This window comes from Ascaphus truei, chromosome 6 (assembly GCF_040206685.1).
Source record: "Ascaphus truei isolate aAscTru1 chromosome 6, aAscTru1.hap1, whole genome shotgun sequence".
Classification (NCBI taxonomy): Eukaryota; Metazoa; Chordata; class Amphibia; order Anura; family Ascaphidae; genus Ascaphus; species Ascaphus truei.
The window spans coordinates 76,905,288-76,917,941 of record NC_134488.1 but is presented as its reverse complement, the minus strand read 5'-3'; the positions used below and the strand labels follow the sequence as shown (position 1 = coordinate 76,917,941).

Sequence of the window (12,654 nt, the reverse complement as noted above, 5' to 3'; positions counted from 1 at the left end):
CTAGGATGTAGATTGGTCGTGCAAGCCAGGTCAGGATTATAGATGTGAGAGTAGTAGAGGGTACTTGCTGAATCAGGAGAGGAGAGTTGCGGATCGTCGGGGTACGTAGCCAAGTTCAGTATTGGAGAGTAGCGGATCGTTGGGGTACTAGCCAAGGTCAGGACTAGAGACAGGAGAATGGTCGTTCGTAGCCGGATTAGGAGATGAGAGGTGCGGAGTCCAAGCTGAGTAGCAGGGTCAGGCAACGGCAGGGTAAACAGGCAAGGCAAGACAAGGTAACAGGAACAGAATGCAGCAAGGCACGGCATCACACAAGACTATGCTCAGCAATGTGTCTGGAGCAAGAGGGTATAAATAGGGAGATCCTCCAATGAAGATGCAGGGCGGACCCAGGAAACTGAATCCCATAGGCTGCTGATGCACACAGGTGTGCCCTATGATGCAGCCTGATCAGGAAGGGAGGCGGGACTGAGCGTGTGCTGACCAGCGCGCGTCACGGAGGTCAGGGGGCGGAGTCTGGTGCGCAAGACACTCCCACGCCGGTCCTGTCTGTCAGCGGGGCGGGGACGGAGACCGGGGCGTGATTCAGAGGGGAGGCTGGATGAGCGCAACCGCCGAGCGCCAGAGCAGGGGGCAGAGCCAGAACCTGTGGGACCGTGAGACTACGCTTCCTGATTGTCCGTCACAGCAGCAGGTTTGAGGTGAGGAGACGGTATCGAGCCGTCAGGATAGCGAATCCTCACAATGGACCTATGAAAAAATTATTTTATTTTTAAAAAATGTGTGGAACCTAATTAAGTGCAGATGTGATTTGAAAAATTCAACTCACCCAAGGCAATTATTGTGACAATCGACATCAACAGTTGTTCTATTAGTTAAATAGGGAGGCAGAAATGTGAAATCAATTAAAGTCCAATGCTTTAGGGCCAGAACTTGCAGTGGGACCATTATACTGCTGTATAGGTGTATAGAGGCACTGAGAACCGAGTAGAAATTACATTTTTTTATTCATCGCCAGCACTGATTAAAAAAGTGTGCATGATTTTACAGTACATTTATACAAAGTTGATTTATATTTTGTTTTTTAGGCAGTGGCAATTAAAGAGCAGATAGGATACCCGGACTATATTTTGGAAGATCAGAATGATAAATTAGATCAGGAATCTGCAACAGTAAGTTGTGTTTACAACAATGATCTGCCTGCATATTTAAATTATTATTACCCTTTTGTTTATAAGGCACCAACATATACTGCTACACAGTACAAGAGGGGTATGTTTCAATAAGGTTCTTTGCTTTTCTATTATTTACTAAGATTCATACAGGAAGACATACAGTAAAGGGCTATGCCTAATGTTACTGAGCTGTAAAGTACTGCCACTCAAATATGAATGGGCCATGATGAGCTTTACCACTTAGTAAATATGGTCCAAAGCCTTTTACACCGACTATGGGGTCTATTCACTAAACTTTGATAAGTTCAGTGCAATGCCGAGCGGGTGTACATTTTCTTACCTCACTATAAAAAATGTAAAAGGGTTTTCTCTAAGAAAAATTAGACATTTTTTAAAGTTCGGTAAAAGAATGCAACATCACACTACTTTGTTTTTTTTTTCTTAATTCCCAAGACTTGTCGCACTTAAACTGTTTGCTTAAATTGTAGTCTGGAAGAGCTGCACGGAGAGAGTTGCATCTCCCTGCACAGCTCTAACAGGCGATCGTGCAGTTTGAATGTTAATTTTACTAATTTACAGTATTATTGTAGCAGGGGATCTCCTGAGTCACGTGACCCTGGACATTTAAACAATGCATGGAGATACTGGCACCCCATGCTGGGGCCTGTATCTTGGGAAGCAGGGGATCCCCAGACCTGAATTTAATGTGGCTCAGCTTAGGAGACCCCCCTGCTACAGTACTATGTTATTAAAATGTATATTATAACAGCTTCATTACCTTAGCAGCTAGCTGTAAGACAATGAAGGGGTTAAGCCACAGTATCTGGTTTATTGGGGGTAGGTGAATTGGGGTATTTGGCCCAGGGTGGGTTGATAGGCATACCAGAAAGATTTTGGGAGGAGTTAACCCCTTTATTGCCATAGCGGTGGTACCTGCTATGGTAATGAAGGGGTTAACCCCTCCCGCTATCCACCCGACAGACCTAACCACCCACCCTGGGCCATGTACCCCCATTCCACCCACCCCCTCTACTCCCAACACCCCCACCCCAACACGTACAGTACAATAATGGTCAAAACTCCTATTATCCAGATATGTATAATAGTGCATTTGTCCATTAAAAAAAACATTACCCAGCCAGCATAAAGTGAATTAAAGTTCTACTTACCCCTGCCAGGATTAAGGCTGCCCTTGTCCTCATCACCGTCCTCCTCGGATCCATGGGCAGCAACATTCTAAAAAAAACAGACTGCTGGCCACTAACCCCTTATTCACCTTTGCGGTTAGTAACCAATATAGTAATAAAGGGGCTATATCCCCTCCCCATGCTTCCCTCCATTTAAGATGATGTCATTTTATCCCCCCCAAAAATAGAAGCCATCACATGGTATACCCAGCAATCTGATTGGTAGATATACTATGTGATGCCTTTCCTTTTTTGGTGATGTAACGTCATCAAAAAGGGAGGCATGCTACCTGATTGGCTATCTTCCCTCCTTTTTTGATGATGTTAAAAGGAAAGGCATCACATGGTATATCTAGCAATCCGATTTGTTGGTATACCATGTGAAGGCTGCCATTTAGTTTTTTCGCTGAAGTGATGTCATCTTAAAATGAGGGACGCATATACTACCTGATTGGCTGGCTACCCTATCTTTTTGAGAAAATCGTATCCTTAAAAATAATGGAAGCTGTCACGTGGTACACCAGCCAATTAGATTGCGGGTGTACCATTTGACACTCAAATGTGACGTCACAGGCCTTATATAAAGCCTATCCCGTCTCATTTGAGCCTAAAATGATGTTGGGGCAACATCTCCGCCTCTTTTGGATTATGCAACAGAGAAGATAAAAGAAAAGAAAGAAGAAAAGATGGAAAAAACTTACCGTCGAGACGTCTCTTCAATCAACAGATGATCGTGGACTTCTTTGCATCGGCTGTTGAGAAGCATTGCATCGTAGGTCAAGAGATGGTGCCGGAGTAGGATGGTGATGAAAACAGAAAAAGTAAGAAATGCATTGATTGTATTTTATTTCATTGTGTATTTTTAGGATGCCCATTGACTGCCAATGTGATTATCTATGCCCCTTTCTGGGTATTGATAAGCACAGTGACCAGCAATGTATTTTTAGGCAACTGTTTGTCTTTATTTCATTATAATATATTGTATTTTTAATGTGTTTTTTTTTTAGGTTGCCCATTCATTGTCATTGTGGCAATCCATTCCCATAATCTGGGCATAGTTTACCACAGTAACCATCAATGAGTAGAACGGGTGGGGGATGGGGGTAGTTGACCCAGGGAGGGTGGTTAGACCTCCCAGGTGGATAGCAGGGAAGGGGTTAACCCCTTAATTACAATAGCGGTTACTAACCGTTAAAGTGATTAAGGGATAAGTTTATATTTTTATTGTAATGTTGCTGCCCACGGAGGATGATCAAAATAGTGATGAGGATGAGGGCGACCTTCATCTTGGCAGGGGTAAGTAGAATTTTAATTTACTTTATGCTTGCTGGCTAATGTTTTATTTTTAATGGGCAAATGCGCTATTATCCATATCTGGATAATAGGAATTTTGCCCATAACAGTGTGTATTGAGGTTGGGGGGGGGGAGGGGTTGTATTGATTTTGATTGTATTGCACTGTTATGTTTTTTTGAATGGGAAAAAGCGCTATTAGCCATCTTTGGCTAATAGCACTTTTACCCATTCTGGTGTGATGTTTGTGGTACAGGGGGTGGGTGAATGTGGTACTTGCCCCAGGATGGTGTTTAGGCCTTGTGGGAGGGTAGCGAGAGTGGTTAACCCATTCATAGTTGTAACCACTAAGATAATTAAGGGGTTAATTCCTACTGCAACCCTCCCACATGGCCTAAACAGCCATCCTGGGGCAACGACAAGCTTCACCCACCCGCTGTACAATCAACAAAGAAGTGCTTGCTTTTTAACCCCTTCATTATCTTAGCAGTTAGCTGCTAAGGCAATGAAACTGGCTTTAATTTTATTTTTACAGGTAGTCCTCGCTATCCAACGTTTCACTTTACAACGAATGGCATATCCAACTCTTTACAATGCAACCCTATGGGCCGTTTTCAACTCTGGAATGCATTATCCAACTCCTGAATGCTTTATCCAACGCTCACCGCCACTAATTAACATAGGACTAACTTTACAATGCTTTCACTATCCAACGCTACTTCCAGAATGGATTCCGTTGGATAACCGAGGACTGCCTGTACTGCATAGGGTTTAATCCGGGGGTCTACGGAGCTGAAATAAATATGCACGTTAGCTACGGAGGCCCCCAGAGACCTCCGGTATCAATCCTATGCAGTAAAAATAAAGAAACTCCTTATTATGCATATCGCAATTCTGATCTCCCCACCCTTTAGCTGGCGAGAAAGGAATGCAAGTTTTTTTAATAGAACGATATGCATATCGAATTTAGTGAATAGCAGTTGCTGGCAAAAAATGCATGTTTGGGCATTTTTTCAGCTGCCGCATGTTTTGTTAAAGCCAGAGTGTTATAACTCATTAAAAAGCTGTTTTAGTGCAATATTGCCCTGTTATCAAAGCTTTGTGGATAGCCACACATGCAATATCGCTCTATAAACGGACACTTATAGTGCATTAATGCACTTATTGAAGTTTAGTGAATAAGCCCCTATGTCTCTATTCAAAACCATTTTGAAACACCTTAGCATGTATTCATTCATTCAAATAAATAAATATGGAATACAAAATATATTGTCCTTTAGAGTTTTAGAATGTGTGCCTCAGCAGTCCAGATCTGTGACTTATACCATAGCACTAAGCCTAATACATTTTATGTAAAATTCTGAATAAATCATCTGTGCTAGTGTACTACACCCCATGAGCTATATATTTAATAGCAACATAATAATTGTGAATATATATATATATATATATATATATATATATATATATATATATACTGAGTAAAGTTATGATTAGTAAAAAAAAGTGACAAAAACCCTCCACAGCAAAGCAAATATGCAAATGTAAATACAACTGTATGCTCATCTGCATGTCTTAGGCAGCTCTGCAACCCCGCCTTTCACCATTATCACCCAGCACACAGCACTGCCACTGCAGCAAGGGATTCTGGAAATGACATGCAAATGAGCACACAGGGCACCATTTGAGCACACATTTGAGCACCATTTTTTATATATGCTTGTCACGAGAAAACAGTACATATATACAATAACCGGGCCAGATTGAACAAGACTAGGATATAGTAAACTGAATGAGTTTATTTCCTATGAGCAGAACAGACAATACATCAAGCAAATAACATTACAGAAATATTTACACTTACTGAGGTTGGGCAAGGAGATATTCAGCCGAATAGCAGCTCCTTAGTTGTTATAGGTCACAACAAGCACGGCAAAACGATAGCAACAAGCAACCAACACAGGAATAAGGGGTGCAAGCAACTATATAGATGCAGACCCCCATTCCTACCATGGCAGTTCAGTTATTGGTGAAGAAAACTCTTGACCCAATCACAGGTTGCCAGGTAACGCAAAAAGCTGGGTTTACCCAGCCCCTCATTAATACAACCCTCCCCTTTGGCTATTTGGCCAGCCCATTTATAAAAAACTATGACATGATGCCTTCGTTGCCATCCTGTCTAGCAAAAATGCTTATTGGGCAGGGGTCTTTCATGTAGGGTGTCACTTTTGACAGGTGAAATGGTTATCACCTAGTTGTGAGACCTGGCTGCATATGCAATGAGGCTTTCAAGTGGCCTCCTTTGATTGTACAATTACATATCAAAGGGGCCATTTGGCGAGCTTCCAAACTTATATCCAAAGTTATAGTAAAAACAGCGATAACATAACTATTTCTCCTATATTTTAAATCAGATTAACAATATCTATGCAACCTGTGTTCGACGCATAGGAAAGCATATCCAAATTTCAGCCTTGTAGCACAAACACATACAGAGATATGGTTATATGGGGTTTACATTATGACAAATACACAGTTAACCCTCTCTCCATATATATATATATAGTTTTATCGTATTTTCAGTATGAAGAAGAGCACGATACAGTAGAGCGATTGCGGCTAAATCAAACTTTAATGAAATAGCTTGGAGGGTAATTTATTTGGTACCTGTGGTTCAAGTGATCTTCCAAAGGTCACACATCTGGCTATGTTCTTTGATTTGCAGGATCCCAAATGCCATTTTTGACAGCATGAAGCAGTTTCTTACGACTTTGCACAAGCCGTGGAGGTCACTGCATAATTCCAGGGCTTTTACCAGTCTGACACTTCAGCTTATAAAAAGAAAACTTGACAAATGTAATGCCCTCAGAGACCTACTGCAATTTTCTAGTACACAATAATACAATTTTACCTCTTTTTGCAGTTAAACTTCAGTACGCATCAATACTTTGAAAACATCTTGGAAATCTTAAGGTCTGGAGCACAAAAAAGTCTGAAAAAGCTGAGAGAACCAGTTGATAAAGATGTGTAAGTATTTGAAGTGAACAATACAGAGTAAGCTAAAAGTAATATTTATTTAGCTTGAAAGGGGAGCTCATGATGCATTGTTTACAGTAGCATTATGTTGCAAATCTGTCTTCTACAGTACCTAATGTATAAATCAATTAAGTCTTAGTACATACTGTATACATGCAGAAGGGTCTGACTATCCCAGTTACAGTAACAACAGTGTCATTACACAGGGAGTCCCTGCCCATTTACAAGTGTATTAACTGCAATGTCCAGAAGTCAGGGAGCGCAGACACCAGGATGGACACATGAGGAGAAAAAACAATAACACAAATGATAGTGCAATCCTGTAGGGTAAAGAAATATTCCAATTTCTGAATGGGGAATGGGGACATACACAGTGGATAAAAACAAAATGTAACCAGGTAGCCACTGCTATAGTCCTATGGGGTAAGAAGCTGGAATATGATCAGGTGTACACATGACACAGTGGTTGAAATCAAGAATGGCCACACAAATGTAGACAATTATAAAAAAGGTTTAGTAAAAGGACATCAGGAGGCACACGGATGCAGTGGGAACTTACAATCAAGCCCCAGAAATCAGGCAATGGAAATAGAGCTTACTCTTTGTCCGTTGTGGGAGAGATAACCTGTATGCGTAGTGACTGCTGCAGGGGGGTCAGGCTGCACCGGCGCTTCCTCCACTGTCAGCCTCCGCAGGACTTCCGGGTTAGATTCTCTCCACCAGTATTCGGCACCACGTGACTGCGTCACACTGCGGGCACAGCAAGCTGCTTGAATTCAGTAATCTCTTCAGCAGCTTACTCCTCTCTCCTCAACAGCCTGTAATAATACAGTCTAGTGAATGCAAAATATAGAATGAAATGATATACAACCAGTGCCAGTTTGCAGCTCGACCTTCAATGGATCTTCCTTATAGATCCTTATATAGTTGCAATGTCCAGAAGTCAGGGAGCGCAGACACCAGGATGAACATATGAGGAGAAAAAACAATAACACAAATGATAGTGCAATCCTGTAGGGTAAAGAAATATTCCAACTGGGAATGGGGACATACACAGTGGATAAAAACAAAATGTAACCAGATAGCCACTGCTATAGTCCTATGGGGTAAGAAGCTGGACAGCCTGTTGAGGAGAGAGGAGTTAGCTGCTGAAGAGATTACTGAATTCAAGCAGCTTGCTGTGCCCGCAGTGTGACGCAGTCACGTGGTGCCGAATACTGGTGGAGAGAATCTAACCCAGAAGTCCAGCTTCTTACCCCATAGGACTATAGCAGTGGCTATCTGGTTACATTTTGTTTTTATCCACTGTGTATGTCCCCATTCCCAGTTGGAATATTTATTTACCCTACAGGATTGCACTATCATTTGTGTTATTGTTTTTTCTCCTCATATGTCCATCCTGGTGTCTGCGCTCCCTGACTTCTGGACATTGCAACTATATAAGGATCTATAAGGAAGATCCATTGAAGGTCGAGCTGCAAACTGGCACTGGTTGTATATCATTTCATTCTATATTTTGCATTCACTAAACTGTATTATTTCCTCCTATCTGAAACACTTGCAGGAGCGCCTGGTGATTTTTGTGTCTTTGCAAGTGTATTAACTGCAAGGTATTACTGGCCAAATCACCAAAACATGCTTATGTGGCTGAAAGAGTATCTCGGTGGTAGTGTCACTGGCTTTCAACTGGGTCAACCCAGTTTGGATCCCAGTGTCAGCTCTTCTTGTGACCTTGGGTAAGTCACTTTATCTCCCCTCAAGCACCAAAATTACACTGGCGACACGTTTTATTGAAGTGCGGCCGGTTCCGCAAGCCGGGAGATTTCCCAGCTTGCTAGTGGCATCCCCTCGGCGTGACGCGCGGTCACGCGTCATCGGGTGCCTGCGCCCCCTGCACGCGCGTCCAGGGCTCCCCGAGGGAGCCCTGGTGTCCCGCGATGTGGGGGACGGCGGCAGGGGGTTCCGGGGGACCCAGCAGCGGGAGGAAGAAAGCCCCGATAGGAGGGCGCTCCTCTGCTGCTTCGGCGCGCGCCCGGCACCCTCCGGCGCGCGCCAGGTTACTGCTGAGGCCGAGAACGGGCAAATGCTCGAATAAACTCGGCCGCAGCAGTAGATTGTAAGATATATGGGCCAGGGGCTCATTGTGACTGCAAAATTGTATTGTCAGCTACACAAGACACAAATATTATTATTATTTGTGTTACAAGCTGGTTCTAATGCCATCACCAGTGATTATTGACAAAACTGTAGTTGTCATATATATTCTAACTTAGGCAAATAATTAAAAAAAAACAAATAACAAAAAAACTGTGAAAACTAATGATAATAAATTACATTGGTCATGTTTAGCTAACTGAGGCTGTCTCTTGGGAAGTAGGGTAAGAATACCCTACACATTTCTAGAATGCTTATCATCATAACCGATGACAGAGGTCAAGGCCCATTCTCCCTCCCTCTCAACATCACTGACCTGCATCTTCCCCCCCCCCCACCCAACCTCCTTTTAACAACCACTCTTCCTCTTGTCAGGGCCCAGGTCAAGGCTTGAGCCCTGGGCCTCACAAAACCTGTCAACATGCTTGCTCATCATATTTATTCTGTTGCATCTACACACATTGAGAATTTGATGTATTTAGGCTCAGCAAGACTTACAAAATGCTTAGAAAATGCCTATTTTACTCAGATGGAATTTGAATGGGCATTTAAGCATTATATTTTCCCTGGGATGTCCCCGCTTGTGTCCGGGGGACTCCGGGTCATCCCTGCAGGTGTCGAGGGCCTCCGCGGAACTATCCGGCCTGCGGTATCAATCCTGGGCAGAAAAAAAATTACAGAAAACATTATCCAGCATAAAGTAAATAAAAATTCTACTTACCCCTGGCAGGATGAACGCCATCCTCATCACCGTCCTTGTCCTCCGTTGGTAGCTACAGTACAAGATAAAAGACAATCTTATGGCCCCTAACCCCTTAACCACCTTAGCCGTTAGTAACCGCTATAGTAATTAAGGGGTTAAAACACCCTCCCTCTCTACCCACCCGGAAGGATTGACCATCCTATCCGGGGACACTACCCCCACCCTCCACCCCCGCTACCCATGGATTTGCTCAGTGTTAAATCATGCCCAAATAATATGGACATGCTTTGCCACTATAGCAATAAATGGGGAAGCTAAAATAAAACAGGTCCAAAATGAAACACATTACATAGAAAAAAAAGCACATTAGAAATGCCAATAAACCAATTGATTGGCACAGTGTTACATTTACCACTATGATAGTCAATGGTCAACCTAAAAAATAAACATCCACCAAAAATATAAAATTCAATCAAAACAATCACCAAATAAACACACCAAAAATAGGCAACAATAAAAAAGTAAACACCAAAAAAATACCAGAAATCAATAAAGCAAATACAAGAGAAACATCAAAATTAAAAATCAAAACACCCAAAAAATAGCATCAATAATAAAAGCAAACACCAAAAAATAACAGAAATACAAAATAGAAAACAAAAATCCCATTATTAAAAATTAAAACAAAAAAGAAATACAATAAATAAATAAAAGCAAAGAACAAAAATACATTTAAAACGAATAAATGCAAACATTTGCCAAAAAATGTATTGCTTGTCACTGTATTTATTTACAGCCCTAAAGGGGCATAGATAAATACATTGGCAATCAATGGGCAATTCATTTTTTTTTAATACAATGAAAAAACCTGAAAAATGTCAATAACATACATTCAATGGTTTTTCTTACCTTTGGATGTCTTCACCCTCCGATTCCAGGTGTCTCAGGAAGCTCTAGACCAGAGAAGCAATTATGTGGCGGCAGCCATCTTGGTTTTGGTGATGTCATCTTATTGGTAGGGAAGCACAGCCTTTCTGATTGGCTGACTTCCCTCCCTTTACATGACGTCACATCCTAAAAATTAAAAAAGAGGTTTTGTCACATGGCACATCGTCTAATAGGGTTGGAGATGTGTCATTTCACAGTAAATGTGATGTCACAGGCCATACAAAAGGCCTTTCCCATCTCATTTGCCCTCAAGAAGATGTCAGAGCAACATCACCTCCCATATTTGATGGACTGTACAGATGAAGATAAAAAAGGAAGAAAACCCCCAATTCGATTACGAGTAACCGATGAAGATAAAGAAGAAAAGAAAGAACTTACCTGAGGACCGTTGCTGTTGAGGATCATTGCTTCTTACCGGCCTACCGGGTGGGTCACAGGGGGGTGGTGGGGAGTTAACCCCTACATTATAATAGCGGTTACGACCACTATGGTAATGAAGGGGTTAACTCCTCCCGCAACCTTCCCGGTAGGCCTAACCACCCACCCTGTGCCAAGTACCCCCTTCACTCAACCCCTCTGCCTCCAATAAACCTGGTATTGTTCCTTAACCTCTTCATTGCTTTAGCAGCTAGTCGCTACGGTAATGAAGCTGCTTTCATGTAATTTTTAATACTAGTGTATGAGAGCAGGGGGTCTCCTGACCTGAACCGCTTTGATTTCTGCCTCAGAAACCCCCTGCTTCCCAAGTTACAGGCCTTGGAATAAGGTGCCGGTATAGCCACCATTTTTAAATCCTCCGCGTCATGTGACAGGGGGATTTAAATTCTAAAGATTGTAGAGTTGAACCAGTAAACTGCCATTTTACGTATTTGTGTCTACTTAAATCATGATCCTCTACCTTTTGCAGTTAACCATTACCTAGCCTTCTTCTATGTGCTCTATGGACTGTACTGTACCAGTTCTGAGACTGACTTTGGGTAAATAAGTGAATTAATTTTATTCAGCCCTCACTTTAAATTATATAGTTTAAGGCAATTTATCTGTACACAAAGAAATAAACAGCCTATCACTTTGTCCCTATCTGCAGTGCTGGGAGGTTAAGCCTCTTACCAGATACAAACAGAACAAAAAGCAAATAGCGCACTGCCAGGGAGTCAGGTGGTGAAAAAACATAAGTCCCATTTATTTCAGTACATAACTGATCAAAACATCACCCCAGGGGGGGGTAACAAACAGCCTACTACGCGTTTCGGACGGGTAGGTCCTTTATCAAGCAGTACTTACTCCTTGATAAAGGACCTACCCGTCCGAAATGCATAGGAGGCTGTTTGTTACCCCCCCTGGGGTGATGTTTTGATCAGTTATGTACTGAAATAAATGGGACTTATGTTTTTTCACCACCTGACTCCCTGCAGTGCGCTATTTGCTTTTTGTTCTGTTTGTATCTGCATCCTCATCTCCATGGCTGGCACGCCACAGTGGACCCCCAGAGACTGTAGGAGTGGGTAAGAAGTTTATATTTATATATTTTGACCGTTATAGTTGAGTACTCGAACTTGGACTATTCATACAACAAGGATGCTTTATTACGTATGACCTTATGAGTGACTCACAGGCCATTCTTCATATAACCCACTCCGCAGTAATCTATCTGGGGTCCTTGAAGATTTATTGATTCTTGGATAAAGTTGTTTATGGTGGAGCACCCTTTTCCTCCCTTTTTCCCTTAAGCCTCTTACCAACCTGAAACCCCAAAGTCCAAAAGCGGTACCTCAAAGCAGGTGTCAGTCTCTGGGTCTGGGTTTGGATTGGTGTCCATTGAGGGGCCAGCCTCTGGTGGGTTCCCTGGTTCAATGCACCCTGAAATAGAGGTCTGGTCCCTGATATCTTGCTGGCAGCACACAGTCCTTCTGTGTGCTCAAGAGTCTCTCTGTGCACAAGTCTCTTTGTCAATTCCCAGCAGGAGGCTTTTCTAGCTGTCTGACATGGTACACCCCCAATCCGATTTGTTAGAGTACCATATAACATCTTAAAGGGATGATGTCACATCCTTTAAAAGAATGGCTGCCATCACATGGTACAACCAATCGGATTGGGAGATATACCATGTAAGTATACGTGAAACGCATAGGGCATCTTTTTGACCCTCCAAGGATCCC

General features: G+C 42.4%; 1 protein-coding gene across 4 annotated transcripts in view; it reads left to right on the top strand.

Moving 5' to 3' along the window:
* Positions 1–12,654, top strand: part of MMEL1 (membrane metalloendopeptidase like 1) — a 225,643-nt gene that overhangs the window by 181,590 nt on the left and 31,399 nt on the right. For 3 of the 4 annotated variants that reach the window (XM_075604884.1, XM_075604885.1, XM_075604883.1), the window contains 2 exons: positions 1,089–1,172; positions 6,578–6,681. In XM_075604884.1, coding sequence (XP_075460999.1) covers positions 1,089–1,172; positions 6,578–6,681 — 188 coding nt within the window. The remainder of the gene's footprint in view (positions 1–1,088; positions 1,173–6,577; positions 6,682–12,654) is intronic. The other variant, XM_075604886.1, reaches the window with a different exon arrangement.